We start from the raw sequence: 27,780 nt of genomic DNA on the forward strand, positions 1-27,780 counted from the left end.
GAAATCCAATCAAACGATATCCCTTTTTATTTAAAATAATTTTTATATAATTCAATAAATTATTTGCAATATAAGTTTAAATATTGATAAAAAAGAACACTATAATCATAGCTAATAATTTATGTAAAATTGTGAATTTTATTTCCTTCATTTGGGAATCCAATGTAAAAATTTAGAATCTACTTTTCCAGGTAAGTTTCGCCAAATTTGTTTAGATAGATTTTTGAGTTCTTCTAATTCCTTGAAAATATAAAAGACTAATTGAGACCTAAAATAATTAATCTAAAAGAAAATATTATCTTATTTGAGAACTAATTATGTCTTGTAGCTTGAATCAAAATAGCAGTGTTGTTAAACGGTGCGATTTATGTCGATTATAACAGCCTGATTAAGTTTGCTGAAATATTATGTAAACCACAAGACTTAGCAAATAGAGCCCTAAACCTTTCTGCCATCTATAAAATCTCCAAACTTTAATATTATTTTGGCTAAAATCTTAATAGGGCCAATTTTAAAAATCGACCTAAATCGGTTAGTTTAATAATACTACAAAATAGGTGTCTCCTTCTTTCTAATCTTCTCTTAAATATTTACTTTCGTATAAAAAATTTTTTACTATAAAGCTCACGAATATTTTAAAATTGTGACATTTTACATTTTTCAGTATAATATGATTGCCTCTCCATGATTTTAGTAACCTATAAAATTGTAAAGTGCTTATTATGTCATCAGTATGAATTCCGGAATCTTGACTTAAATCTGTTAAGAAAATATATAAAAATAATAAAAATATTTTTTGCTTAATTGAGTTAACTTCTCAATTAATTAAATGGTGCCACCAAGAAAACATTTTAACTTGAAGTATAATGGTTATGATTAAAATTAACACATACTGTTACCATTTAATTGCCATATAAGCATTATTTATATAAGAAAAAATGGAAGATCGTAAAATTTATGCGAGGTATTTTTACATTGATGAAACTCTCACAAAGTTTAAACAATTTATCAAAAATATTGTCAAATTATAATAAATGACCAAAAATAATTAAAATTAACATTTAAACCTGGTCCACAAAAAAAATTGGGATTGGGTTGGAACCTCAGGTAGTGTAAGTCCTTGATAATTTTTGGCTAATATTTTTAAACTAAGGTACTCAAATTAGTCAAATGGATTTATATAATTGAGAATGCAACAAATATTCTAATCTAATGTTGGTTAAATCTTTTTTTACAATGAGAAGCAGAGAATGTGCCGAACAGGGTCCGATTATATATTAACCTGCCGAAGGAACCAAGTATATATAGCAAATATAAAGAGTATTCTGCTACCTTTTAAAAAATTCAAGTTGTCAGTGAACATGAGAGTTCGGTTTAGTACTGTTTAAGTGATATTCCCTGGGGGGATATTTCCCTTCTTTCAAACATATATGCCCCTTTTTAAACCTGTATATATATTCTTTTCTTAATTTGGATTTTTAAAAAATAAAGATATTAATACAATAAAACTCTAAGATAGTGCTAAAAAAATTTACATATGCAATAAATAATATTTCAGCGAATTTTATCACCTTTGATGGAAATTTTATCGTCTTGACATTTGCCCGACAAGTAATTAAGTATAATGGAATTCCAATAACTTCTGTATGTTACTAAACCGTGGTCTGATAAAGGCCTCTCGGGCGATCCTATTTTATCTTCCGTTCGGGCTAATAAATAACCTATTAATGTTTAATATTTTTTATAGGATTAATTTGTAGACCAAATGTATTATAAATAAATTCTTGTCAATTCATAAATTATGTTAATATTTTTTTATTCGTATTTTTTCTTCTTTCACATATATGATGCTAAAGTTCAATATTAAAATTACTAAAATCGATCAATTTCCATCCAAATCCTTTCCTCATAAAATGCGGCAGTATCAATACGCAGGAAACGGTATTCTTTTGAAAATTTTGTTTTTCCTATCAAATTTTTTTTGGTAAATGCAATTATCAAATTTATATTTTCACATCTAGTCAAAATACCAGATATAAAAATGTGGTATCTGTATCTAGATAGATTTTTGATTAAATAATCTGTATCTAGATATTATTTTAGACGTTGTATCTGTATCTAGATCCATTTAAAAAGTATCTTTTAACAACTCTGCAAAATACACAATAATTATTTTTTAAAAAAAATATAGTAAAATAAAGGATCCTTATTTCATAATATTATCTCAATTTTTTTCTTTCAATTATATTTTTTTATAATTTATTGTTTAATAATAATAATAGGTAAGGACTTGCTTCAATAAAATTATAGGTCAGAATAATGACATTTATACACTGTATTTTATTGAATCACAATATCAATAATAAAATCAAAGATGATCGGGTAACTTATTTTAGCCGAGACCAAATTAGCCAACCCTATAAAAGTTAGTTAAATAATTTTTCGATGCAAAATACACTTAAAAATTATATTTTCCTGAAAAATATATCGTAAAAAATTGAGTTTTTTAGAGCAACTTCTCCTTGTTTTTCAGACTGATATTTAACATTTATGCTTTATTACATTTTTGAAATCACCTCAAAATAAAAATGCTAATATATCTTTCGGTGTTTTTTTAAAAAAAGTTACTAATAACTATCAGAAAAGATTTTTATTCCATGATAAATTATTAAATTAATAATATGAATTTAAATAAAATATAGTTGTTATTGTCATTATTTTCAGTAATTTATTTATATAAGTATCAATGTTAGGTATCAACCGATATCTGGCACTATCAGGTCATTGATATTGGCAAAAAAAATGGTAAAAGTGCATCTCTGATTATACTCTGCATCCTTAAAAAGTAGGGGAGACTAGGATTGGGTGAACTCCGAGCTTAGAAAACCACTTAATCTTATTTTAAAATTAAATAGACTAAAAGGTTAAATTTTATCCTAATATAGCTTTTATTAGTATGTATTCTATAGGAAAAAAATCATTTGAAATAATTAATTATTAAAAATTTTATTTAAGAAATAAATTTGATGTCAAATTCAAAAGATTTTTAAGAGACATAATTTTAATTTCTATGAAGTCATATAATCATTTATTTGTAAATTAAATAGCAAAGTTTAAACTCTCTTATATAATATGAGAAAGTTTTATGAGATTTATTTTCTCTAGATATTATTTCAATCATGATTAGTTAGTCAAGGGGGTTTGCTACATCATACAAGTCAATTATGGCACTTAATATGAAAAAAAAAATTTCAATATTTTGAAAAATATTCATGGCTGTGTATAATTGGTATTTATAATTTATGCGAAAAAATCATAATCTCTCCTTAAGATACTTATTTTTATATATCTGTTACATGATTGTAATTATTATAAAATAATGTTTTATTTCAATTTAAAGTTTAATGTTTATAAATGTAAAATTATATTTTGACTTTACATGTCCATTTAAATGTTTTTAATTTTGAGGCATCAATTTAACATATTACCGATTAATTGATTTGATCAAGTATATAGTATATATAACTAAATGATGTCTACAAAATAGATTTTTGAAGTTTAAAGAAAGTAAAAGATTAAATTATTCTCATTCGTATATCGATCAAACCACATATATAGTTCAAGACAACCCCTCTTGTATCAATATCCAAAATGTTTATTATACCAAAATTAAGTTTCAATTTTATATATAATTAGTTTCAATTTAAAACTATATTTTGAACAATACAAATAAATCTATTATCAATATTAATAAACAAAAATGCATTTCAATTCATTATAGTCTAAAAAACTAATGATTGAGGATGTCCCTTTCAGTGGTTTGTTTAACCCCACTACTGGGGTTTCTGGGTAAAATTTTAACTTTTACAAAAAATAAAATTTCAAAAATACGATTATATTCTTAAAAATATATATACGACACCTTTATAGGGTATAGTAATATATGTCGATTTATATTTATTCTATATAATATCTAAAAAACACAGGAGTTATAGCCGATTTTGCAAAAATCGGTTCGACTAGTCCCAGTCTCCTATATATTTTTTAAAATAAAAATAAAAAATTTAGGAGGCAAAGACAAAGAAAAATAGATATAAGTAAAATTATGCACATACTTTAGAAAAGTAACCGACAATGTGACAACAGCCAGTACAATCAGCCAGTGTCATAACGTAGAACCAAAAGTGTTGTACTTCGTAACACAAAGTTTTAGATTCCATAAAGAGTTTTGAGAGCAAGCATAAATTACGACAATAAGAAGTTTGAGCTCGACCATCGACTTCGAAAACCGAAATCGGCCCTTCTCTGTATATTTCGTCGCCGGGAGGGTAAGTTATTTTACATTTTGTCTTGAAAAAAATAAAAGTAATAAAAAAAATAAGAATAAGTTTTTTTGGATTATCTTATCTGTGAAATATCAAAAGTCATTCATTTTCTTAAATTGAATTTTAGGAGTTTTTTTTGTAAATTTGTAACATTTAAAGAGCGGGTAAAGTCATCAGGGATAGAATAAAAAATTTTACCATGTTATCCATAGCATTTTTATTTAATAAAACAATAATTTATTTTCAAAAAAACAAAAAAGATGATTTTCGGTCGACCCCCTTCGATTTTGATAAAAAATTTACAAGATAGTTACATGTTCTATTCACTGCGAAATTTTAGCTTTCCTAAAATAATAGGGGTAAAAAAAAGTGAAAAAATCAACCATTTCTACTTTTATTGCATATAATATAACATTAATTGTCATATAATAAAACTTAATAAATTCTATATTTTATTTATAATAAATGATGATTAACTAAGGTGAAGGAGGGGGGAGGGGGTTAATTTTTTCAAGGTGACCATTTTATGTTCAAATAGAAATTTTATATAGTTTTTTGAAGGACTTATAGCCCTACAATTTTTCGGTATTGATAAGAATAATTTATTATTGACTCAGAGTTACAATGATCCCATTTTATTAAATATAAATTAATCTAAGCCCGTTTGTGTTTTAAGGATCAGGAAGATCAGGTCCATAAGGAATTCATAATACTTATAAATTGGGTGATTAAGTTGTGCTATTTCAAAAAACGCTTGGGGCTGTATTTTAGGAATATTAAAATTTCACCCACTACAATACCATTTTAAAATGCATTATTTGCATTTCAGCCAAACGAAAGAAACGCTGAATTTTGAAGCACTGTAAGGAAAGTTTTAAATTATCAGGGGAAGGGATAAGCGACTAATATCAAATCGTTCCCGTATAAAATTAACAAAAAATAATTGCAAATCATAACACGTTTAACTAGAAATTTATAAAAAGAGTATCTTATCAATGCAGAAATTTTTGAATAAGAATTATACTTTTTCATTAAATATATTAGTGTTGTCAAACGACTCGATTTTAACCGATTTTTAAAAACGGCCAACTCAATATTTTATCCAGAAAAATATTATTCAAACCTTAAGATTTTACTCACAGATGGATAAAAGTTTTGGATATCTATTAGGAAAATATCGAGGCTTAGGCACTATTTTTCTGTAAAATATTGAGTTAGCCGTTTTAAAAAAGCGGATCAAATCAAGCCATTTAACAACACTAAAAAATACCATATTTGATTCAATTACTTTATTTTATAAAATAGAAACAATCTATAAAATAAAAATTATCTTGTCTATAATAGATATAACTTTTGTATTAAATATCTAAAAAATAAATATAAGTTACAGGTTATAGACTTTGATCGCGCAAATTTAAATTTATAATGAAAATGTTTCTAATAAATAAATGGAAGCGTCTAATCGCATTTTATCTTGTCCGCGCGACTCAATTGGTATTATATTATTTAATATCAAGCGACTCAGGAATATTATGTTGAATCGCACGATGAACAATCATGTTCTGGGATATTTTGTCAAAAACAATAGAATAATAATACAAACTAAGTCCTATTCTATTCTATATAATATATCTATAATATTTAAACTCTAAACATTAATTAAGTTTAATTCATAGTGGATACAATGCGACACGATTTAACAGCTGATAGAATTTATTAAATATTAACAAAATTTAAAAAATAATGACAATTTTGTTATTATACAGATTTTTTTTAAATACTGGAAATATAAAGCAGCCAAAAATAACAATTGTCAATTTTTTTTACCTAATCGTTTGTACCAAATTGTTTGTTGATTGATTGTTAATGTACTTATATTAATATATAATAATCCAAAAAACATCAATAAATTTAGCCAATAGTGTTCTTTTATAAAATATTTATCCAATAAAAATGAATTTAGTGTAATCGGTTCAATGGTAATCATCATACCAAACACTACATTCATTCAATTTAGCTACCATTCTAACACATTTTACCATCTTCATATTAAATTTTTTAGTTATTCTTTTAGTTATATTATTTTTTTTAAATTATTCATACTACGGAAATTAACTTTTATATACTCAACCCACAGAAGGCGTTAAAATATTGGGCTGCAGGCTAAATATTCATTTTTCATAACTATAAAATCTAACAAATTTTATTTAGATAAATTATCAATAAAAAGAAATCTATCAAATCAAGAAATTTAGCTTGCATTTTGTATGATTATATATTTTAAAAAGGTTATATAAGTAATTTGCATTTATATCATACTCAGTTTAGTTACACCCTTGGAGTTGTTAAATTAAAAACATCATACTTATTGAATCATTGGAAGCAGTTTGGATTTATTAAGAATAAGTCTTTTAAAATGGGCTTCAAAGATATTTAACTTCAATTATTTTATTTTTGATAGCCAAGGTAAAATAAGAGAGGACATATACCCCCTGCCGGATCCTCATCAGAGTCTAATCTGGGTTGAATAAAGGAGAGTTTTAATGTCACAGTATGTCTCTAGGAATTTATGAGTAAAACAATTAATGAAATGTTCTCGAAATTTGTTATCAAAAGCATTTTTAAAGTATACTTTGAAAATATCTAGGAAGAGGATTCTGAAATAATACGAATGGCATGCTATTTTGACTTCTCCCTTAACACTTAATCCTAATTGCTATGTATACCTAATAAATTAAGACCCTGGATTTTAACCCATGGTAATTATGCTAATAATCTTCTAAATAGACAATTGCAATGGGATGGATACCACCACAGAGTTTTTGGGACACAATCAGGTTGACCCCATATTTTCAAAAGAGTATTTATGAAGGTCTTAAAGCATTTAAATGATTTTTTGAGATAAGTGTAGGTATAAGAAATTCATGTGTATATTTAATAGTTCCTCATCACTTAATTTAATTATATAAAATACCATGATATATTTCTTAAAAAATCATTTTTATTATTATTCTTAAAATGGAGATAGAATAAATATCAAATTTTATTTTAAGAAATATTATTCTATTCTCCAAACAACTTCTCTTTAAATCCAAAAATTTTATTTAATAATAATAATTACCATTGTAAAGACAACAGACTAAAATTTCATTTTAAAAATTTTAATATATTTTAATGGAATGAATAAAAATTATGGTAATATTATTTTTCTTAAAATAATAATAAAAAAATATTCTTTTTAATTTTTAATTTTTTGAACCAGTAATATCAGGATCTTTATATAAAACCATACAGTTAAAAACTCTTAATTCCATTTACATAATACTTGAAAACGTTTTAAAGAAACATGCTGCATGAATTGATTATTCTTTGTTAATGGAATAATATTGAAAAAATAGGGAGATAGAAAAATCTAATACTAGCTATAATTTATTTTATAAGTTAAAATTCTAAGGTTTTTTTATGTAAATAGATTAATGTATTCTTAAATAATCAATCGATCAAAAAAAATTATTTTTGACAAAAATGGAGATAGAATAACCTCTAACTCAGGTGACAATATATTTTAATGATTGAAAATGGTTTAACATTGGTTAATACATTCGAAATTTATTTTAAATTATATTAACCTACGGACTTGTTATATTATTTCTTTCACTTAACATAATATTAATCTAATAGTTACATTGATTGTTATTTACTTTTGAAAAGTATATATATAGAATTTATTAGGTTAATAAACAGTTAGTTATATTTTATAATAAATAAATTTAAAATAAAGTAATTTTGTATCGATATTTTTTATAATTTTGCCACCACATTAGCATGGTGGCAGACAATGGTGGGATCCGACACTACTTATAGTTAGGAACCAAATACTAAATTAAAAGAAAGATGTAAAATATTAAATCTAAATTAACTTCGTAAAAAACTATAAAAATCCAATAAATCAGTCTACAGATCCTATCTAAAAAATATATAAAATGAACATGCTAGCTTCTCAATAAAAAAAAAAGAAAGGTAAAAATATATAAACAATTTATTATTTTCATGATATTCTTATTGTCATTCTTTTAGTCAATTATTTATTTGATTTATCAAGTTAGTTAATATTTAAGACAATGTCATGGCCATCGGGATATCTTTTTTTAATCGTCATAGGTCATTGTTAGAAAAATAAAAATATAATACAGATAAATAAAAATATAATTTAAAACCTTTAAAGACCATAATAAAACAGTTCAAAGTACAAGGTCAATGAAAAATAAATAAAAAAATTACATAAAACAAAAAGGACACCGTTAATTTAAGCAAAGAGAAATTCATATATTATAAAAATAAATTAAGTGTATAAACGAACCGATAAATTATAAATTTAATATTGAGACAATGATAGAAATGATGAAATTCCCAAATTAATCGATAAAGCTCAGAGGCTGAATAAAAAATAAAAAACCTAAAATTTTATATCCAAAAATAGTAAAGAACAAAGTTAATCTAAGGACAAAAAATTTATAAGATAAAAGATTTAGATAAAATTAATGAGATGATAAAAGATTTAGATAAAATTAATGAGATGATAAAAACTGTATGTGAGGCAGAAGACATCGATAATAAAGTTATAACCAAAAGACGGTTAGAGATAAAAAAAATGTGTTATACAATAATATAAAAATAATAAAATAACTTAAAGATCAAAATAGATATATGATCCAAAGTGGGATCAAAAACATAATAATTAACTATCATAACAAAACTCAAAATAAATCTTGCAATAAAATTACTGACAAATAAGTTAGTCGATTTAAGTATAATACCATATTTATTTGAATCTGATTTTGATTCTAACTCTTATCAAAATTGGAAAGGCGTTAATTGGCTTAACAGGAAAATTTTTTGTGAAATTAAAAATATAAAGGACATATTTTGTACTAAAATATATAAAAATTTAAAAATTGTAACTAAAAATGTTAATGTAATTTCTTTACAATTTTTATATGAAGACTGTACAAAGTCTTATAAATTAAAAGATATAAATCATATATTGAATTTAAAGAAATATTTGTGATTAAAGAAGTTAACGATGCGAATATTAAAGAAAATTATAAAATTAAAAAAACTTTTATAAGTAATATTAAATGTGATAAAAAAAATTTGAAACTTAAAACTTTGAAGACAAATAAAAGTATAAAGAGAAGTTATGTAAAAACTTAACGTCTTCATTTTAGAAAAATATTTAAAGATGTGATGAGGAGATCATTTTCTAAATATGAGGCTTAAGAAATTATTTTTTACTAAAAGCAAAGCAATCTTATAAAGAATTATTATTTTAAAACACTTTTTAAATTAAAAAACAAGGGTGTTTAAATTCAAAAATTTTTTAAAGAGAGGGAAATGTGCATAATATTTATTTGGATATTTTAACCTTATGGATTGAAAATATTAATATATATATAAATAAAAATCGATATACATACATAAAAATTATGTAAAACGCAAAATATAAAAATAAATTTAAACGCCAAACTAGAACGCAAAATGTAAAAAAATAAATATAAACATAAACGCTAAAGTAAAACGCGAATCACATATCAATTATTCTATTTGAATATTATTCTATTATTCTATTATTCCAATTTTATCATTCTTATTCAATTCAATATACATTCTATATTCCAATTTGACATTTGACAAATTATTCTATGCTAAACGACGAATTAATGATAACGATTTGAACAGAACGGGATCGAGGATAGAAGAGATAGGAGAACGTACAAAAACAACAAACGATTGGAAGCGAGTTCCACGACGACTGCGAGGAACACAGAAAGAACAGAAGGGGGAATGTTAATACATTCGAAATTTATTTTAAATTATATTAACCTACAGACTTGTTATATTATTTCTTTCACTTAACATAATATTAATCTAATAGTTACATTGATTGTTATTTACTTTTGAAAAGTATATATACAGAGAATTTATTAGGTTAATAGTCAGTTAGTTAGATTTCATAATAAATAAATTTAAAATAAAGTAATTTTGTATTGATATTTTTATAATTTACACCATATTAGCAACATTTCAATCAGATATTTATGGGGAGGCTTGCAGCCCATGGGATGCCAGGTATAATATATTTACTAACGTGCCTGGGCCAGGACTGGGTTTTTGATAAAAAGCCCTAAAATTTTTCATTTAAATTTAGCCTATTAAACTGTGACTAACTTAAAAATATATTGTATATTTTTTCTTCTAATAATAATAAATTTCAGTATTGCTAACAAAGTGATCGCCTAAATACACTTAAATATTGTTCGTTTTCATTATAAATTAAATTTTTGGATATGGGTCTGGGCAAAATTTTTGAAACTTATGATGAGCTTGGGTTTGAATTTGTATTAAATATGGACTGACCTGCAAATTATTTTTACTGCTGACCTGCGCTGGAAGTTGATGAATAAATCAAGGCAAGGCCGTGAAGGTCTTTAATTTCAATAACTGAATTATTTCATTTCCCATCTGACTTTATTTGAACTTAATGGAATGGGCAAACCACAGATATGCCTTATTTAAATCATTTGCAAAAAATTTCTGATAATTTCTGGATTCAAGAAATTGTTGGACACAAGGAAATAAAGAAAGCCATTGTGAAGTGTATATATGGAGGAAATATGAATCCATTTTTATTTTAGCATAAATAAAAAAAAAATAATGCCTGTTGTGACCTTGCCTTATATTTACATATATTTAGGGATTTTTTAAGAACCCGTTATCAAAAATATAAGTTACTAGCTGATAGCCTGTCAAGAATGATGGGGAATCAGAATTTTCTTCTTTATTCAATGATGGATGAATAATAAATTTTACCTTTGTTTATGATGAATGAATCAGAAATTTTACTATCTTAAAAATGGGATTCATAAATTTATATTTATTTAGATGAGGAGTTATTCTACAATTTTCCATTATTTTTTATAATTTATGTAAATATATATGGTTTGTAATTTGAATTTATGTGCACAATAGAAAATCTTTTAAACTAAATTTTTATTCATTTGTATTTGTAATTTATAATATAAAAAATATATTCTTGCTAGATCAGTTTTGTGTAAAAAAATATAAATTTATAAATCTCACCTCATAAGATAGGAAAATTTCTGATTCATTCATCATGAAATAAAGGTAAAATTTATTATCTATCCGTCATTGAATAAAGAATAAAATTTTGATTCCCCATCATTCTTGACGGGCTATCAGCTAGTTAATATATAAATACTGTGTGTCGGAGGTAAGATATCTCGGATTCTTGAAAACTAAGACAAAATTCGCAAAAGTAGATTGTATCTGTACGACCGAATCTATCCAAAGGAAAGGGAGAAGGGTACCACCCATTCATTTGCCACGCGCTTCCAAAAACTATCTTTTTGATGTAAAAAGGAGGGGTGAATGGTTCTAAATCGCTTTCCTTAAAAAACAATAAAAAAAATAGTGAATTTGTCAAGATGGTACAATGTAAAATATATTAAAAATGTAAACCAGGGTCTCGAACAAGCATTTTCGTGTTGCTTTTTTATTAGGACTAAAAAATATATATTATTTTCCAAGTTTCAACTCAATTTAACTATTTTAATAATATCTTACAGATCTGCAAAAGTAGGCCCAGGCCGTTTTTAAAATATATCTAAATTTATCAATTTTATGTTGAATTTTTTATGGAAAATAAAAATATGTGATTTTATTTATAGAAAGTAGACGCCAAATAACATATATCGTTTATTTTGAGTAATTATAAAAATTATATTTAAATAAATTCGGGCCAGACAGGAAAAATTTTTTTAAAAAAATTTCAGGTTCGGGCCGGGCCGGGCTTAAAAATTAGGCCGGATGCAGATCACTAATCAAAATTTTATTCTTAATCTTTATAATATAAAATAATCAAATATTATATCCAAGAATTGATATATATTCGCTAAAAGATTTATTTGTGGGATGGTCTATAAATTTAAGTGTCGAAAACAACCTATCAACACTTTCTTACAATATCATCCATTGAAATCTAAAACTTTTATATAATATTAATTATAATAAATAGGTTAATCACATAATATAATAAATACTAAATGGTAGTATTGTTAAAAGCTACTTTTAAAAGTAGCGTGCTACTACTAACGTTTTCAAAAAAATAGATCGCTATTGGCTACTTTAAAAAACACTACTTTGAAATTTTTTTAAAATATTTACGTATCTCTATTTCCACAAATAAGAAATATGACTAAAATTTCAAATATATATAATTTATTCATCTTTTAGGGCAAACATTTCCATACTGTCATCTCCAAGTCTAGAGCGACGATCAAAGTATAAGCTATAACTAAATCGTTCAACACTCGCACGCAATAGTATTAAATTTAATATACATATTTTTTATATAAGAAAAATCATCAAAAATATTCGTATTTTTAAATTTAAAAAATGCGTCTAAAAGATTTTCAATAGTATTATTATTTATTTCAAAAAAAATTTGATCTGGCTAGGTCAGTCTAAAATTATAATAGTAATAGTTTGAATAAAAATTATGTATAAGTAGATCTGTGCACCGCCGGCTCAAGCCGGCGCCACTGATATTTTTTGCACGACGGAAAAGCCTCCGAATCTCATCTCGACGCCGATTTTTTTCATGGCGGGGGTGCGGAGTTGATAATTTATAGAATGCTATTTAATTATATTTATATATTAAATCATTAGTATTTAAATTTGAATATTAATTAATAAAATTAAAACATGACTTGTACTCTATTGGCATATAATAAAATATTGTATATCATTTACACTCATTCATACATCATATTTCAAAATAACACAAATATTAATTTTTTGGGGGCTTACATGTTTTAAATCACCCAAGTTTGTTTAATGATAACTCTGATGTTTTTTAAGTATCATTTATTAATATTGAAGTTATAATTTGTTTCATTTCAATACTAATTATTTTAATGTCTTTTAAATATCTTTTTAATGTATAAAATAAATATAAAATCTAATATGGCGAAATTATGTTTTGATATGCTACTTAGATTTAATGTCATTTGATTCTATAAAAAATAAAGAAAGCTGGTTTTCTAAAGGTTTGAAATTTAAATAAAATGATTATTAAAAATTAATTTTCTAAAGAAATAAAAATATAATATTTGATTCCTCATTAGAATTGCCTGATAGGACAATCATTAGTTGGGGTGCACTAGATGATGTTTATTCATCTATAAAGGTGTATTTTTAAATCTAATTGATTCTAGATCAAAATTCTCTTCTATCACTTTTGATTTATGGACAGATTCAAGCGTCGAAATTATATTACGTTTAGTCTTCGTCATTTAAATGAAGATTTTGATTTAAAATATTTGACAACTAGACACGCGACGCAAAAGCATACTGGTGAAAACATATTATCTTAGATCGATAGTATAAAAGAGGAATTCCATTTAAAAAACAAAATATTACAGATGGTAACTGATGCTCGGGCTAATATCAAAAGAAGCGTCAGATTGGGGGATTATTAGCATCATTTATGCTTAGGGCTTGAACTTTATAATTTTGTTACAGTTGATCGCATAAAAAAAGTTGCCAGAATTATTATTCTGATTAAACAAATTAGATAAATCATTTAAGCCCTCAGATATCGAGTAGCTGATTTGGAATGTGAAATTGAGGATGGGCATCGTAAATATCTGCAATCAATTATGAGACAGACGGATATTTTGGATATATGATTCTGGTCCATAGCTTGATGAAAATTTTGTTAACTTTGGTGAGGCTGATAATATAAATTGCATTACACTGTAGTAATATTATATATTTACCTTATTGTATATTGTTTTGCGCCTATAAGTTAACATAATGGAAAATTCATATATTAACTTTCGTTAAATAATAATATATACTAAATTGATTTAATATATTTTCTTGTTGAAATTATATTCAACTGTTTTTTAGATGCTATTAACTTTTAACGAAATATATATGTATACTGATAAATTGTGATGACCATTATTATTTTATTACCACTTAAATAAATATCTTTAATTTTTGTCTAATTCGAAATGCTTTAAAATTAAATTGCCCTCTCACTGGCACATCATATTAATTATTCTAGAAAGTATCCGTAGTGTTAACAAGATTCCTATAAATTTTTAATAAAGATTGGATATGAACTTTACATATTTATTAAATCAATTCAGAGAAAGGTGGAATTTCTTTCCTTCCAAAAAGGATCATTAATAAATTTAGGATAATTATTCGCAGTGAAATAGAAACAAATATACAAATCAATAAATCTGATTGCTCAGATATCTTTTGCCTAAAAGAAAATAAAAAAAGCCTGACCATAAGTTTCCAAATACCAAATTTCAAGTAATATCTATTATATTATATTTTTATTAATAAAATTATATTTTAAACATAAGATATTAGCGACTCGATTGATCAGAGATTTCAAAATCTTTGGATTGTTTCAGAACATTTAAATTCGAATTCTAAGACATCATTGCAATTTTTAATTCGACATTTAAAACTTTTAGAGCATGAGGGAAATGCACAGAGTGAGATTCAAGTTGAAGATAATGGGTAAACATCCAGTTTATATATAGCTAAAATAGCTCGTAAACATTCCCTTCCAAGCAAAGATTATAACAACATTGGCAATATAGAGAATGCCATATTTTTCTCAGCCAACATAGTGTACCAGCATAGGATGCACTAACTTTTTGGGAAAAAAGCGACTGGAACTTACTAGGCTTGCTAATTTAGCTAGGAAGGTTCTTTGCATACTTGCAACGAGTATACCCAACCAAAGAATTATTCCCATTGCTGGATTAATACTAAATGCAAAAAAGACTTCTTTATGTCACAAGAATCTTGATACGTTACTATTTATTCAGGCAATTATAATCTTGTTAAATCTGATTTTTTGATTTATTATATTTCATACTTTAAATTTTGTTGCATAATTTATATTTTAATTTGTATAATAAAAATCAATAGAATATTACTAATATGTGTTGTTTTTGACTCTGATCTGTGTCTAAATGCTATTCCTTAATCTATTTTTGAGTATAAGAAAATACATAAATTTAAATTGGAGTGAGACAGGAAGCAATTTAAGAAATGAATTAAACAATTTTTTAAATAAATAGCGTGCCGCGGCCGCCAACAATTTAGTAAGCGTAGGCGAAATTGGCGCGCCGCCGAACGCCAATGAAAAAATTAAAAAAGACTGCCGCCGTCGGATAAGTGGATAGCCATATTTACCAACTTGCCAGGCCACCACCCTTTAACTTTTTATCTATTGAACGTATTTCTCTCAAAATTGGTGTGAAAGGATAGAAATAAGTATTTTTAGCATGTTTTGAATTTATAAATATATAAATTTATTAGTGGTTAATTTTAAGCTTGTTAAACATCCTGATAATAATTTATAAAATATTGTCAAATAGATGAGTCTGATGATAAAATGAAATTATAATATAGTTATTTATTGTAATTTTTAATTTAATTCTTGAATAATACCATAGCCAGTTGAAACAAACTATGTTATAATATCTTTGGCCAGTTGAAACAAACCATGTTTGAACTGGGCCAGAAAATCAACTTTCACATAAACTCATCAAAAACTATTATAGATATAGCTTTGATTCAAATTTTATTTTAAAGATTATGGATTGGGCTACATATTGATATTAAATTTGTTTAATATATTACTTTTAAATGTTTCCTAAAATTGAACCTACTATTCATGTTTGATGATAAAACCTTCCGACACATCTTACAATGATGACATTTATACCCGGTGTCAAATTTTTTTATCTAGATTAAAATATTTTGTGAATTCAGGAAAAGGAAATTCCATATTATCATCACATTTTAAATTATTTTGAAAACTATTATAATGCAGATTTTAAATATAATATAGATTTCAAAATTAAATTAAATATAAAGATTATGATTTTAGAATTAATTAAAAATATTTTAATAATTTTTATGTGCATTAGCGAGCTACCGCTATTTATTTTAAAGTGTTATTATAACAAAACTGCTAAATGTATAATAGAATTGTTTTGTAGCGAATTAGATTTTTTTTTAAAAAAAAAGAATAGGTAGCCATTTTGAATATTACATTTTAATTATGAATAAACTTAATTGAAATTTACATATTATTTAATTCAAAACAAGTTCCGGAATAACTGTTCCTGTTAAGTTCTTATACCAAGTTCCGTTCCATGTCCCTGGTGTAAATAATTTCTCAATGACTTTACATTAAAGTTTGATACTAATAATCAGGGGGTCATTAAATTCGTCAACGACTGAGGTAACGATATTTTTAAATATAAAATTAATTTATTTATAAAAAATAATTAGCTGGCAGATCTGAAAGGCATAATTTTAGGAGACCAAAGGTTTTCTCAATTATCATATTTATGAACATTTTTTATCATCCGAAATTTCGTAGATTAATGTATAAACATGGTAGAGAAAAAATTTGGTATAATAAAGAATTAAATAATGTAATAAAACACGTTTTAGGATTTATATTAGATAAAGAAAATAAAAGAAATTTGTAAAAACTTGAATTTATATCATTTGAAAAGATAAGTTATATTGAAAATCTTCAAGTGTTAAATATTTTCATAATGTAACACTGCTTGAGAATATTTAACAAAGAAATGATTGGGGGAGGGGGGGGGGTTAAATATTCCATATAGTTACTTGTATTGCTGCAACGATAGCTCTGACGTCATAAAATATTTGGGTATCGGGATTGTCGAGACATAGGCCATCCAAATTATTTTGCTTAGACAAGTTATCATTTGGTTTAACCCCCGTGTTAATGATATTTTTCTTATTTTTATCATTACCATTATCCGATTTTTTGATGACAGGAGAATTGGTGTTTAATGCATTAAGTGATTGGTAAGTCGAGGCGAAGGAAAATGATCGTTCTTTGGAGCTTTGTTTATTAGGAGATCCCTTGTATATTTGAGATGGTGACTTCTTTTTAAAGGAATAAATAATAATTTATTTTTTAAATAAGGCAATTTTAACCTTGTTCTGGAATTGTGTGACATCTTTGTTATCGATATCGTTAGCATCTTTATCTACATTTTCAAAGTAATTCACATCCACACTCCCACTTTCAGTTATCTTTTTAAGTAACGGAATTATCCGAGTGTTCCACCGACGAATGCAAGCCCACTTATCAGTCTCATAAAAACTAGGACATGCAGCCAGAGTATGATGCGCTTCATATATACCACTCAAATGACCACTAGAGTCGCAACCATTATAGGGACAATATTTCATTTTTTCTGTGTATTTTTGGGATAAGGATAGGCCAAAGATACTTACAGGGGATACAAGTTTGATTTCTTGTTCTGTCTCATGGGTTAAAACGCTTTTTTCGGGGTTAATCATATCATTTTCATTTGAAAATGCAACATTTTTTAGCCGCAAATTATTTTTAATAGGTTTCCTACCTCTTTTTTTACCAATTGTAAGGGGGTCGTCATCTTTGTTTGAGTTGTCGTTAGATTTACTGTCGATACTTTCACGTTTACTCTTAAGTTTATTTATAACTTTTTCCGCTACATCGTCTTCTCCGAGGTAAAACGCCCCCTTGTTCAGTTTTAGTGCCAATCCCAACAAATATTCGCAATGCTTATTAAGTAAATTTTCAATCAGTTGTTTAGGGTATATGCAAGATAGAGTATTATCTGGAGTTGTCAGTCCTTCAATTTGGATCAGATCAATGCGGAAACAATCATTGACAATTTTCGATGAGTTTAAATCGTTATCAAATGTTGGCTTCTTAATATTGCTATTATCGCGAAGAGGAGACAATGTTTCTACTTTTCTTTTGGGCTTAAGTTCGGCTTTAGGAGATGATTCATTAATATTTGAGATGTCCATATGGGCTTCGTAATTTATTATATAAATATTCGATTTGTATTATTTTATTATTATAACAGCAGTGTACTGATTTGTATAATTTTAACTGCATCGCTAGAAGAGTAAAAGCGTGCTCAGTATGCATATTGATTGACATTTTCGAAATATAAAAAATTTGAATGATGTATTTAAATACAAACTAAGCCTATTTTTCACTTTGCGGAACCAATTTTGAATTAAATTTGGTTCAAGATTTTGAATTCAAAACCAACCTGGTCATATTAGAGGGTTTAGCTGATTACAAGTCTATTTTTAAAGTAATTGGCGGGTAATTTTTAATATTTTTCGAGCGAAACGAACAAAACAGACTTCAATTTATTAAAAATAATAGTACTATTTTATAATATTGCATACTATAAATGTTTAATTAAAAATACATTAAAATAAGTAAATAAAAAGTCCAGCCATCAAAATAATATTTAAACATTAGACGAGCTGATGAGTTAAACAAAATTTATAGATAAAAGGGCGGGGGGGGGGGGAGTAAATTTTTATAAAAAAGATATAAGTGGGCTGGCTGGCATCTAAAAAATTTCATAAAACGAATGGACGGGCTTATTGGCTAAAACCCGCCCATTGCAGACCTATATCCTTGATTAAATATAAATTTTGATGCAAGGATTGTATTAAATATAAATATTTTATTTGAAGTGCATCATTATGTTTTTTCCACGTTGATGGCTTTTTGTGATTTCTCTTTATTTATTAAAGAAGAAGAAGGGGGGGGGGGGGTTCATGTTAGGAAAATATTTTAAAAAATTACCCCCATATTTCAATTAAATTATATTAATTTGTGAAATAAATAATAAAATATGAATGCATTACCATCTCCAATTTTTCCTTCTAACAATTCTTCGTCTTCAATGTTAATATTATCATCGTTAGAAGTGTGCTTTTTTGATGCCCTAGTATCTCTAGCTTCGTACTTAATTCTTTGTCGCTTATGTATTTTCTTAACTACTCTTTGGTCAGAGTTTAAAAAGTTTGGTCCATTGAGCGTATTAAAAGTTTGTGGTGACAACGATAAATTATCAGGACTAAAGGCAGGTTTGTGCGGTGGGGAGCTACTTTTAGACCGTGTCCTAGGGGTGTGATAAACTAAACCGTCTTCACTTCATTTTTGTATATTTAATGTTTTAAAATATAAAAACATTTCAATGATACTTATTAATTATGGTGCATACCTTTTCATAATTTTATCAGATAATAAATGCAATTATTAATTTACAAAAGGTATATGTATCATTATCTAGATACCAAAGATACACTGATATTCACAGCAGTATGAGCCGATGCAATTTTATAAAAAAAAATATATACAAATTTCCAGAGTTGTTAAAGTAGCGACTACTTGTAGCGTGCTACTTAGCGCGTTATCTTTTTTTGTAATTATATAATTTTTTAGCGCGCTACTTTTTTTAAAAGTGCTACTTAGCTATTTTTAAAAAATATAATGAAGGTAAGTATAAACATGAAAATTTAAATATAATATCATAATTAATTATTATTTTTATGATTTATTATTTAATTTTGAAATTGAAATATATTTTCAATTTGTAATTTATATTTTCATTTGTGTTATAAACCTAAATCACGTGTTAATAATTTAAAATGCCATCGCCTATGGATATCCAAATCCTTGAAAGTGATTCAGACAATGATATTAATGAAATGGAAGATACCAGGGGAGAAAATGTTCTTAATAGCTATAATACAAATTTCCCATTCCCTAGATTTGAATTTTTTTTTTAAATAAATATAAAAACCAATACTGGCTTAAAATTTATTTGTTTAAAATGTAAAAAAAAATATTTCCTCAAATCAATCCAGTTATAACCTCAAGAAACACTAAAAGGTAAATTGTCATTTTTACATTCTAATAGTATTTATTTTATAAGACTGTTCATGCCAATAGTTTTAAGGAAATGGAGAAACATCTAAATAATTCTGGTATAGGCGACTCTACATCCAAAAAGACTAATTCAATTCAAACCAAATTAATTAATAATTCAAATGCCAATATTTTTCAGATATTGGCTGATAAAGTTATTGTTGATTTTATAATTGATATAGTTCAGCCAATGTCCTTGGTTGATAATCCATCATTTACCATGATGATTAAAACTATCCCCTGGTACAACAATTTTATGTCGCCAGACACTAATGAATAAAATAGCAGATAACTTTAAAGTGATGAAAGATGCTCTAATAGTTGAGTTATCAGAGATATCATATATATGTAACACGGCAGATAGTTGGACACATAACACTAGGTAAAAACTTATAAAATACTATAAATTACCATAAATATTTATTTTTATTAAATAAATTTTTTTATAATCACTATATTTTAATATTTATAAATGTTGATTTTTATATATGTACTATACAATAACATTATAAGCAAAAAATAAACCAATTTGTTTCACAATTTTTTTTATAAAAAGTAGCTTAAAAAGTAGCTAAAGCTACTTTTAAAAAATAGTAGCTAATAACGCGCTACTTTTTTGACAAATAGCGATAGCGGTAGCGCGCTACTTTTAAAAATAGCGATTAACAACTCTGTAAATTTCTAAATCGATAAAAAACGAAAGGTGCTGTTAATCTTAACTAGGGCTGTGCCGATTTTAAATATAGGTTAGGCATCGATATTTAGCGTTTTCCAAAAATATCGGATCGGGCCGATATCTGTAAACACCGATCTGATCTTTTTACTGTTCTTTTTTTTTGTTATTTTATGTATATTTATTTTGCATTAATAATATTTTCTAGATAATTTTTTTTTAAACAAAGGAAATGCACAACACCCCTTAAATTTTATTTATTTTTTAAAATAGATTTAGAGTATTTTAAAAGTTTTTTTATAAAAATATAAAGGAACACCCAAAGTTTTATTTATTTTAAATTTTTTTAAAACGCTAATTTTATTATTTATAGGAAATATTTTACAAAAGATAAATTTGCAAAATGCGTTATCTGCGAAATTTTAATTTCACGGGGAGGAATAAAGAAAAATTCATTTAATACTACCTATCCGTAAACATTTAAAGCGATTCCATCAAACAGCATTTGAAGAGCTAATACAAAAAGAACGAGAAATATTAGGAAAAACAAATCAAATTTTTAAAAATAAGAGTCCTGAAAGTCAGTCAATAATATCAGCCATTCTTAATAAAACTAATATTTGGAAAAATTCTGATCAAATTTTAGATGAAATGATTAATTATTGGGGTATAAAAAAATAAAATACACCTAATCATTAGAGATAATGCACCAAATATAGTTTTGGCCATGAAAAATGGGAACTTTCAAAGCGTTTCCTGTTTTGCAAATAGTTTGCAATTGTTTACACCGGCAGCAATTTTATCGCATAGATCTATTATTGATATGCTTACCCGGGTTAGAAAAATAGTAGACCACATTCTGAAAAGTGAATTAACGATTAACGGGGGCACAGATAGAGGTGTGCAGACAAGGAATCCGAACCGTTATTTATAACGGTTCAGTTTGTACTTCAGTATGTAAAAATTTTTAATGGTTAGGTTTTGGTTACGGTTCTTAAGAAAAATTTTATAAAGGTTCAGTTCGATTCAGCTAATTGGAAAGGTTTATAATGGTTCATTACGGTTAGAAATTCTTTTTTATTGAAGCAATACCATCGTCTAATTTATTTTTATTATAAGCACCTATGAATTATATATAAAAAAAATATATAAGATTCAAAATAACTCATCTCTTAATATATTATTTGAACGCATTCAAATATAAATGGATTCATATTTGTTCGTTGTGACGATACCTCAAATTTTAGCCCCGAAAAGGCCCTTTCTACAGAAATTTGTATTGCGGGAACCGCCAGTACTATAAGAGCAAGTATATATAATTCTGGATATTCAAATTTTTTCAATTCCTAAAATATAAAATTTGAACCGGTTTAACTTTTTTATAAGAGTTCTTTCTTTCAAAAAATAATTATATCGGTTCGGTTACGGTTCAGATATTTATAACGGTTTATAATGGTTTAACAGTTCGTTACGGTTCACTCCGGGTCTCTGGTGCAGACCACGAAGAATACCATTAATAATCAATTAACAACTCGGTTTTTTTATATTTATTATGACAATTATCTTATCGCAACATTACTTGATACTCGTTATAAGGATTTCCTTTTACCAAAAGCCATTTCATATATTGAAAAGCTCAGGAATGCATGTGAGCCTTTTATTAAGTGATAATAATGTTCAACTTCCAACTCCTAATAAAAATAAGCCAGGTTTTATATTTTTTTTAGATAAATTTAGATTTTATTGTTAACTTAGGTAATGAATGACAATGAAAAATGTTCCATATAACATTAAAAAATGCAAATTTAATTTAAGGGATGCTTATAAATTGAAATTCAAAGAGAAACTAGTAACAAATAAAATAATTGAAATCGATAGTAATGTAGACGATCCATACTAGAAATCAAGTAATATTTAAACGAATCTTTATATCTAGAAAGTATAATAACATATTTTTCATATTTAATCAAGTATTGCTTGGTTGGGATACGATTGACCCATTTGTTTGGGCGATATCTGATTATTTTCAAATTTAACAAAGGATTGGGTTTGTAGGTAACCCACTATTTTTTTAATGCTAACATGTTTGTGTTCTTTATTTAGTTAACTCGAATAACATTGATATTGATATTATATCCCCTGTGGATTCACTTGAAAATTGGAGAATTAATGCTGAAAAGTATCCAACTTTATCAAAACTTGCATGTAAATTTTTGGCGCCTCCTGCAACAAGTGTCCCATCTAAGTCTGCCTTCAGTAAGGTAGGAAATATAGATAGTCCACATCGTAGAAGCTTATTGCAAGAAAATCTAGAGGCTCTCATATTTATTTTAAAAAATCTAATATATTATAATTTTATAATTCATACCAACATAAAATGGATATATTATTAAATATATTTATTTTATAATAAAAAAATTAAATTAAATGCATATTCGATTTTTTGCATAAAAAATATTGATTTCTTAATTACATTTGGTTCAAAGGGGATGGTGAAAAATCAATATAAATCTCGGATCGGTTTTGAACTAATATCGGAAAATATCTGATCGGTGGATCGGCACAGCCCTAATCTTAACTATAAAATAAATTAGAAATAATATTTGCCTTTTTGAATAAATATACTACATTATTTTTGGTGTGTTAGTATCATTACTATAGGTTTAGGTATCGGCTAAAACAGTGGATCTTTCGCTATATACCTTAATAGCAGTATTGGTATTGAATATAATGCCTATCGTTATTTCGGAAGAAAACAAATATTTATTTAGGCATGATTTATTATGACATTATTATTATGCAGAAAAGAGATCTGCAATGGGTGAGTTTTAGCCAACAAGCCTGTCCACTCGTTATTTTAATTTTTTTAACCCATCCACGGTATTTTTTTAAAATTTGCCTGCCCGCCCGCCCATAAAATTTGTTTAATTCACCCATTCTATGTTTAAAAATTATTTTAATAGCTGGTTTGGCTCTTTATTAAAATATACAATATTATAAAATTAAATGATTTCTAATAAATAGAAGTCTGTTCTGCTTATTTCGTCCTAAAAAATTTAAAATTCGCGCGCCCATTGTTTTAAAAATATTTTTAACGCCCGCCACCCGCCTAATGTTTAAAATATTTTAGAAATCCCGCCCATTGCAGGCCTCGAATGCAGATCTTATATGATTTTTATAATAAAAAATCGAATCGAAAATGTATTGTAAAAACAATCGTATCTATACCTAAAAACATTTTTAAAAGTAATGGTATCATATTACATTTTAAGACCATCTTTAACCAACTCTGGATGCAACATATAATAAAATTAAACTTTAAATTGGAGCTATAAAAAATTGAGATATTGCATATTAAATTAAATTATAATCTTAAAAAAAATTAAATATCATTAAGACAGACAGGGTCATCCTTATGGCTTACCTAGTTTGACATTGTCTAAGGGTAAGCCTATTCAAAAAAAAATACGAAAGGAATGGTGCATTATTCGTATTACGAATAATAAAAATTTGTTATGTTATAGGAATTAATAAATTAAAATATTATATATTTTGGTTATTGAATATAATAGGTTTTAATTTATGTAACGCACATTCATTTAATTCTATTTATTCAAATTATATTTTCATTTTAGTTTTACCTTTTATTTTTATATGTTAACCTTTTTAATATTATATTCTAATTTTAGTTTGTAAAAAATATATAAATAGTAGATTGAAAAAGTAAATAAACGAACATTTTTAATATTTCTTTATTTTAATGTTCCGAGGACTTCTTCTTTCTTCAAAATTAATATTTGTAATTGATTAATAATTCGTTTCTTAATATTTAAAAAAAAAATAGGGCTGTGCTGATCCACAAATTTTTCACTGATCTGATATCGATATTTATATAGATTTTTATTTACCATCTATTTTTAAATCAATATCATAAAAATATCAATATTTTCTATTTTAAAAAAACCAACTAACTTTCACGATTAATATTTTATTTTTTTTAATTCTCCAGAAGTTAATCTCTTAAAATATTTGCAATGCTTATGGGTGAATTTAGTGTTTCTTAAACAGTCCCATTTAGCCGATTTTTAAAAAGGGCTACAATCCGATTCTATATTGATTTTTATTTACCATCTATCTTTGTATCAATGTCATTTAATATTTTCTACTTTAAAAAAACCAACTAAATTTTACGAATGATTAAATGTATTTTATTTTGTTTATTTTTCACAAGTTAATATTCCCATTTAAAATATTTGCTGTTTATGGGTGAATGTAGTGTTGTTAAACAGCCCCATTTAGTCGATTAAAAATAAAGTTTAATCAAAATTTTAACCAAAATATTATTGTTTATGTCTCAAAATTTCGCCAATCCAAACATTTCTGATCTGCAAACAAAATCAATAAGCTTGAGTAATTTACATTTGGTCAAAATCTTGAGTTAAACGTTAGGTGAGATAGGCAGTGAGCATAAAAAAATGATTATAATAATTACGATTTGATTCAGAAAAAGAGATAATTAAAAATAATTAATTAGATTACTATATGATGTAATACAAACCTGCTTTTATCAATAACTTATAGCAAAAAAAATTGTAATAATGTTTTTTATTTCTTTTTATAATTTAACAAACTCTCAGACCTTAATATATAAATATAAAAAATGTGTGGCCAAAGATATGATATTAAAGATAAATATTCATGTCAAACTTTGATATATATGTTTGCAGGTTCTATTTTTGCTCTCTGAAAGTGAGAAAATATATCTATTTTTGTGACACCTCTCATCAACCCATTAAATAATAATTACAATCCATTAGATATAGTGGAAAAAAAAGGAAATCCCTAAAATATACATATCTAGCCTACTACAATATATTTATACCCATTGTGGTATCAGCAAACTGCTCATTTGGGAGTTTCCCTAATCAAACTAAATAGTCAAAAGAGACATAAAACAATAATCTCGAGGGTCCCTTAGAAACAAAAAATCAGCTTTGAAATATTATGTTACAAATTTAAATAATTTTTTTAAGATTCATTGCAATCACTGGAGGAAAATGACTATTTATAACCACATCATTTTTCTTTTTTTAAAAAAATTATTTTTATATGGATTTAAAAATTTTTTCTAAATATGTTATAATATATATAGTTTACATGTTCTAATTAATATTGATTAATAAAAAAGAATTGAACTATGAATGCCAAAACAGATGGAAAAAATTACAAGGATGACCAGGTGGAATATAGGCAGACCTCGAGCTCTAAAAGTATCCTTATAACTCATAAAATACTAAATAAAATCAAAATTAATATTGCACACATATACTTTACCTAAAAATGTTAAACTACTAAAAGATTCAGGCAAAAATATCAAAAGAATTTTAAGTGATAACATTTTTAAAATGACTGGGGCCTGCATAGTCTTACCCATGTAACAAGGATTAATAATTTTTACATATTATAATTTTTCAAACAGAATTTAAGTTTTATAAAAAAAATTGGCATTATGCAAGCCATTAAAAAAAAATCTTAAATGTATCTTAAAAATTTATTGAGATACATTTAAAAAGTATCATTTGATAACTTTGGTTTCTGGAATATTTTAAAGATATGGCAATTATCTTGATGTTTTTGAAATTTCTGAAGAACTTAAAATGTGCTACAGGCTGTTGAAACAAACAATGAACCACAAGGTGTACATTAATCTATTTACAATATAAAATTTATCCAAACAATACCAGTAACCATTGCAAGTATTGAAAGAAGTTTTTCAAAATAAACATTAAGACATTTGAGATCAAATACAATCAAAGGATCAAATAGAATTTTGATGTTATCTATCAAATCCAAAATGGCACATACCTTAGATTTATAGGAAATTGTACAAGATATAGAAATTTTTAATTGTTGTTATTATAGATTGAATTTTAATAAATATAAATATTTTTTGGTTTTATAAGATGTAAAGGATTGCTCATATTATTGTTATTTTCACAATTTACAATTGCTCACAAGTTTGTTAATATGTCTATTGATTTCCAAGAGGTAACACAAAGAATAAAGTTCATTTTATATAAACTTAAAGACAGTAATTGTTAGACATCATTAATCCCAACTTAAAATACCATAAATTTTGATAGTCTGATTAAGTTTCAGTGAAATTATACTATCATTTATTTTTTTATTAAACAACATTCAAGTTTGTGTAAATTATTTATTTTAATTTAGGCAATTTTTGTATAAATATATTAGCTTTAGTTAAAATGATTTTACTCTATAATTTCTCTATTCATTGGAGCTTGAACACATAATTTATTGAGTTTTATATTCTGATTATGCAATAAAACAGGTGAGAGTTGAATTTTAAGATTTTTGCAAAGCATACAAGTCCAATAACGTTTGCTCCATTTTATAGGTGGATCATAACATTTTTCGTGAAATGCTCTATCACATTTATCACATAATATCAAAGCTCCAGCCTAATATTTGATATTTTAAAGATGATTTTGTGGTTATATTATTTTTATTTATACCTTGGAGCTTTTTTCTTTGTAGCATATAGAACATATCTTACATTTATGACAATACCAAGAATATTGTTTAGCATTTTCATATTCTATTTCATTAAATTTTAAACATATAACATGATAATACAAGAAGCAGTGAGCACACCTAAGATAAACATCTTTTTTTAAATTCAATGCTAAATAACATATATCGCAAGATGTGTTATCTTTTCCATCTTGTTTCCTATTCCCTTCTTCAAATTTTTGATGTGATCTTAAAATTTTGAGCATAGAACGTTTTTCTAAATTTAAACAATCAATGAGAATTTTGCGAAATATATTTGATATATCACATGACCTATCAGATTTGACGGGTAAATG

The 27,780-nt window shown here is 25.7% G+C and overlaps 1 protein-coding gene across 2 annotated transcripts; it reads right to left on the bottom strand.

The window, feature by feature from the left end:
- Positions 1–140: 140 nt before the first annotated feature.
- Positions 141–27,717, bottom strand: LOC135925882 (histone acetyltransferase KAT6A-like). 2 transcript variants are annotated; one of them, XM_065461436.1, is made up of 11 exons: positions 27,427–27,717; positions 27,167–27,372; positions 19,152–19,438; positions 17,424–18,292; positions 17,088–17,372; positions 11,605–11,793; positions 4,116–4,349; positions 1,874–1,967; positions 1,572–1,721; positions 656–759; positions 141–240 (listed from the first exon to the last, which is right to left on the bottom strand). In XM_065461436.1, exons 1-11 carry the CDS (start codon positions 27,688–27,690, stop codon positions 148–150), a joined length of 2,775 nt encoding a protein of 924 aa, XP_065317508.1. In that variant the 5' UTR covers positions 27,691–27,717; the 3' UTR covers positions 141–147. The 2 variants fall into 2 exon arrangements, with proteins under 2 accessions (XP_065317508.1, XP_065317509.1); XM_065461437.1 differs by lacking the exon at positions 11,605–11,793.
- Between the last annotated feature and the right edge of the window lie 63 nt (positions 27,718–27,780).

This window comes from Gordionus sp. m RMFG-2023, chromosome 3 (genome assembly GCF_954871325.1).
Source record: "Gordionus sp. m RMFG-2023 chromosome 3, tfGorSpeb1-WG-v2, whole genome shotgun sequence".
Taxonomy (NCBI): domain Eukaryota; kingdom Metazoa; phylum Nematomorpha; class Gordioida; order Chordodea; family Parachordodidae; genus Gordionus; species Gordionus sp. m RMFG-2023.